Source organism: Mycetomoellerius zeteki, unplaced genomic scaffold (assembly GCF_001594055.1).
Source record: "Mycetomoellerius zeteki isolate Tzet28-1 unplaced genomic scaffold, Tzet1.0 scaffold458, whole genome shotgun sequence".
Lineage (NCBI taxonomy): Eukaryota > Metazoa > Arthropoda > Insecta > Hymenoptera > Formicidae > Mycetomoellerius > Mycetomoellerius zeteki.
Window position 1 is genome coordinate 218772 of NW_017257455.1, and position 5539 is coordinate 224310.

General features: G+C 32.3%; 2 protein-coding genes across 12 annotated transcripts in view; both read left to right on the forward strand.

Annotated features, from left to right (window-relative positions):
• LOC108726946 (longitudinals lacking protein, isoforms N/O/W/X/Y) overlaps positions 1–5539 on the forward strand; it is a 245629-nt gene that overhangs the window by 137340 nt on the left and 102750 nt on the right. The gene's annotated exons all lie outside the window — the stretch shown is intronic.
• Positions 825–1957, forward strand: LOC108726951 (oocyte zinc finger protein XlCOF14-like). Its single transcript, XM_018454810.1, has 2 exons — positions 825–908; positions 1639–1957. Exons 1-2 carry the CDS (start codon positions 869–871, stop codon positions 1947–1949), a joined length of 351 nt encoding a protein of 116 aa, XP_018310312.1. The 5' UTR covers positions 825–868; the 3' UTR covers positions 1950–1957.

Sequence of the window (5539 nt, forward strand, 5' to 3'; positions counted from 1 at the left end):
TACACGTTATAAATTTTTGAAATAAGAGATTGAAATAAAGGATTTAGTTTTTTAATATCTGCAAAAAATATATTTAAGATACAAATGTCGCTCTTTTAAGTGATTTGAAAAAGCAGCGTTATTGGTTCGAAAGTACGAAATATCGTAGATTTTTCAATGCCAAAGTTTAATAAGTGTTAACTTGCGAAACAGAGAAGCATCGAGTCAATATACGTAATTACTTTTTATATTAAAGAAGCTTATTTAATTACTTAATTCTCATTAAACAATAATATTTATCCTAATACAATTAAGTTTATTGTGAACGAAACTGAATGTAACGAGTAAGTTTCGAAACATCCGATAAATGACGAAAAATACAAATGAACTTATTATTAACATTCACGCACGATTGACAATAAGAAAGACATAGACTATGCACGCTTATGTGGATAGTAATACGCTTTGCAATACGTTTATTATAAAACATGACAACTACACATACACACACACACACACACACACATATATGTGTGTGTGTGTGTGCATGTGTGCGCGTGTTTTTATGTGTGCGTGAATATCGTGCGAAACGCAAAGTATTATAGATACCTATTTATATACAATATATATATATATATATACTTCAATAAAAATTATGATAAACCGCTTTCTTTTCTATGATAGCCCTATCAATTACATTGGACATTTTGTTTCAGTTATTAATCTAAGGCTTGGTTTATATTATGACGTATTATATAGCTTCCTTAAATGGAACAATTGCTTACATTCAATCTATTTTACAAAATTCTAAGATTTTTTTCAGTAACCGTGGTTATTTCAGTTTTAGAATATTGAAGAAATCATTCTTTGACTGCTCTTCTTATGGGAGATGTTACTGCATAAAATATATACGACTGTGAAAATAAAGGGTAAAGATATTTGACTTATAATCGCAAGAGTGATTGAAACATTGTTTTTTCGATGGTAACTTCGTGACTAGTAGAGCTATTTGCTGAAAATAATAAATGTTAGGACTATAAAACGTTTTAAAGAAATTGATGTAGTTGCACAAAAAGTTTATTGAGATATTATTGATCGATCTCTTGGGATTATTTGAATATGTTTTGCTGAAGAGAAACTCCTTAACAATAATAATTATTACAATAATTTGTACTATTTTATGTATTAAAGTGAATATCTAATTTGTTCTTTTTAATCAGTGATTTTAATTTTTGATTGCATATATTATAGTTATTAATTAATCTCTGAAGAGATTAATTAATATGAAACACAAAGACACTATGTTGTGTCATCAGTGTATGAATTTTATATTAATCCAATAATATCTTTATTTTTTATTAATTTTCTGTATTAATAATCTAAAAATATCTTTATTTTTTAATTAAAATGTGTCATTTATTAGCAACAAGTATTGTATTAAAATTTTTCTTATGGGATATATGAACCGTTGCTCAATTCATATATTAAGTAAGTCTTTATGCATCGGATCGACGTTGCCGTCGGAAGAACACCTGTACGGACGCTTGATCACACATAATAAGTTTACGATTTATATACATACATATATACATACATATTTACGTGTAGCAAAATATCATCAAATGAATTCCCGTCTAACAATCGCACAAACATTTTCAGAATGGCACTTCAACACTGTGGCGGACATCGATCCTTTGGCGTTGTCTTCGCAGCAAATCAAGTCGATTTATCGATCAAGCGAAGGCCAAATAGTGATGGAAGTTCAACAGCCAAAGAATTTCCCATGTCCTCGTTGTGGGCGATGCTACAAGGTGAAGAGATCATTGCGTCGACATATCGTGGTCGAGTGCGGTAAGGCGCCGAAGCACAAGTGCCCTTATTGCAAGCATCAGAGCAAGTACAAGGCCAGCATAACGAAGCACATCACACATGTACATCCGAATTTGCCGTTCTCGTTTCCTAACGATTAATCATTTGTCGAACAACTTTATTTATTCTCCTTTTTTATTACTGAGATTAGAATTATGGATAATCGAATTATATTTTGATATTTATCAAGCATGAATAAATTTTATTTTATCTTTTTGTTTTGCAAATTGTTGGGCGAAATTGATTTTTCGCATCGTGATATTAAAAGATTTTTTCTGTTTTAAGATAATAAATCAATTTTTATGTCGATGTACGGTACGTTTCTATATTTAGTTAAGATTTGTTCCATTATTTAAATTATATTTATAAAATCATTAATTTATAAAACAAAAACATAATTAATTGATTACATTTGTAATATTGTCACATCCTATCATTAATTGCGTGGAAAATGTCTCCATAGAGTGTCAGTACGTAGATGAATATCTTGTGCAATTGTAAATAAAACTGACATTTCATTATTAGCTAATAACGCGTCAAAGTGAGTCAGAACGAATGTTCGAATGATCGATTATTGTACATTAACAGTGGCTTGTAAAATATTCTCTTTATCTTCGTAATACACATTGAGAGAAATATTGACGCATATTATTATTTCCTCGCTAATATCATTCTTAATTCCTAGAGAAACTAGATCCTAGTACCTACACTAGATACGAATTCAATCGTCGCTCAACTCTTCACAGTGCATTTAAGAAGACAATGGTGAGAAAATTTACGAATAATTGTACTATGTATAGATGATATGGAGAATACAAAGCGTGAGTATATATAGAACAGTTCTGAAGAACTCTTTTTTTTTTTTAATAAAATGCACATGAGGATGTGTAATTGTATTTGCATGCTTGTGATATTATATGTTATACTTTTCAGATACTTGGCGGATCTCTTCTCATATAGCTTTGTATATTCTTCTTATACTGTTATTTTTCGATCACGTTAAAATTTTACGATCCAGCCTACTCGAAAGCGACCTATCCTGTTTGCAGTTATTTTTTTTACTGTATCTGATATCACGCAAGACTTGAGTTGACTTTGTCAACAAAATAGTTTCGTTTATATTCGATTTAAGGTACACATCGATTAACGAAATACTTTTTTCCCATCAAACTATGAGGATGATGAAGACCAGTGCTACTTCTAGTATTAATAAAGTGCTCTTCGTGTTTTCAGGTTACATGAAGATGAGCTATTACGTGGTTCAAAGGGCTACGGGAAAAGATCGACGGCGGTGTCGTGGCCAAGGTCGCTTCGCCTGTGACAACTGCGATCGCCGTTATCATCAGATGAAAAACTTAAGGAGGCACGTGACGAATGAGTGCGGCAAGCAACCGACGCATCAGTGCTCCTACTGTCCGTACAAAGCAACTTACAAGTCGTATCTTCAAGTTCACATGATGAAACACGCCAAGCACGGCTTCGTACCTCGCATGTCCATCTCTAAGCATCAGGATTCATGAAAACTCTCTCGACGTATGCCTGTTAAATGTTGACTTTCTATTTACTCGAGTGTCGACGACTTACCAAGATCTCGAGGATTTCGTAGGACAAAGGGTCAATACGAGAATAAATGAGAATTTTCTCGTGCGACTTCTTTAAAAATTTTAATATATGCTGAGTATCTTCAGTTTGAAGAAATCTCGATAGTCGCGTTCAGAAAACTCATCTGTTGCGGAGCGCTCCGTGAGCACTCGCTGTTATTAGTGCATTCTTCTAAATCATCCAATAGTGGCGAGCACTCACGGATCCGCTCCGCAACAGTTGAGTCTTCTGAACGCGACTATTGGACGCATTCAACAGACTCAACAGTTGAGTGAACGCTCACTGCTATGTATTCTTCTAGATCTAAAATTCTGATTGGATGAGCTAAAAAAATACATCAATAACACAAGCGCTCACTCAACTGTTGAGTTCGCTGAATGCGACCATTGTCTAAAACGTTTGTGTAGCAAAATTTCGATTTGTGTATATTTTTTTTTATCAATTTGTTTGAATTATGAAGCATTCCATATTTGTATCGCTATCCTAACGTAGAAGTCTATCTGACGAAGATTTCATCTTAGATTTAAGATAAATCTGTGAGTAATTTAATAAAATCGACATTTCATTCTAAAACTAATATCTCTAAAATTCCTTGCCAATCAAATCCCATTGTTTTCCTTATTCTTTTGTGTGATACGTTAATTACGTTCTGTAGCATAGATTCTAAATCATGAATCTTTAAGTCTTTGAGAATAAAAAATGATAATTAGCGATCGGATAACAATAACAAAGAGGTAAGTAGGGTTTGAGAAAAGTGGTCAGGTACCTATCTTAATTGTTGGATATATGTGGATAATCCATATTGTGTAGGTTTCATAAGACAGAATAACATTTGTGTTTGCCATTTGATGTTCACGCTAAGTACATTTAGTGGACGGCAGAGACGGAATGTCACGGTGAGAACGGAGAACATTACTTTTACTACCCGAACGCTCCCGGAAGAAGTTGATATCGTCATGAAGCATCACATTTCTCATTGAAAAAATGATGCGTACTAACCGCTGGTAAACTTTTTTCTGTTTCAGTTGATCTGAAATACGTTGCGATATCCAAACATACCTGTGTCACCTGCGGCAAAACTTACAAGCACAAGCACCATCTGAAGCGGCATCACGATTTCGAGTGTGGGGTCGACCCGAAGTTCAAATGCGCCTTTTGTCCACACAGAACCAGATACAAGGACAGCCTGATGAAACACATACTAGCGCGCCATCAGCATCTCCTAGAACAGAATTCGCAATATGGTCATCAACAGGTTTTCGAGGCGCATACCGATGTTGAAATGAATTTTCATGCACAGGAGACCAATGCGTTTAATGTTTATCCTGATTTTACGCAAAATCTCTAACTTGTTTCATTGTATTAGTAAATTATATTTGATTGCTACGTGGCTGGATATGATTATCCTTACGAAAAAATATGATTGGGAGCCAATAGTAACTTTTGATATTCGATCATAACTGTTGATTGACGAATAGTAGCTATTCCATCATAAGGCCATCAATAGTTATTATTGGTTAATAGTACTATTAACTCCCAATCATGTTTTTTCGTAAGGATAGGCGAATACAAGAAGTTCTAAGAGTATATGGAGATAAAAATAGCCACGTGAAAAATAGTTAAATTAAATCTTTGGTTTATCTTTTGATTTTATGAACTATTAATAATGTGCTTCGATAATGTAATGCTTAATGCAAATATGATACGATATGCAAAAGTGAAATTTTTATTATTTACACGTAAAAAATTAAATTTGTTGTGATTAAAATTGTTTTACTAATAATTGAATGCATATGTCCATTAACATTTCAAAATAATAGCAATAGTTGTTCAAAAATATATTAAACTTTATTTACTTTTTTTTATTGATTTATTTGTCATATTTTTGTATTTGAAAGAATATAAGATTGACGCCAAAGTTTTATCATCATAAAGTGGCTAATTATATTGTTAGCCGTAATTTAAATAATTTTATAGAAGTCTTGTATAATATTGTTATTTTTAATCTTGACAAAATATATATGTTGATAAAAGACAAAAAAATATAACATTTATTTCGAATAAAATTTCATTATATATTATATATATA

Coding starts and splice junctions, on each gene's coding strand:
- LOC108726951 (XM_018454810.1), top strand. CDS start 869: ATGTTACTGCATAAAATATATACGACTGTGAAAATAAAGG. Junction 909..1,638: donor TACGACTGTGAAAATAAAGG/GTAAAGATATTT, acceptor AAACATTTTCAG/AATGGCACTTCAACACTGTG.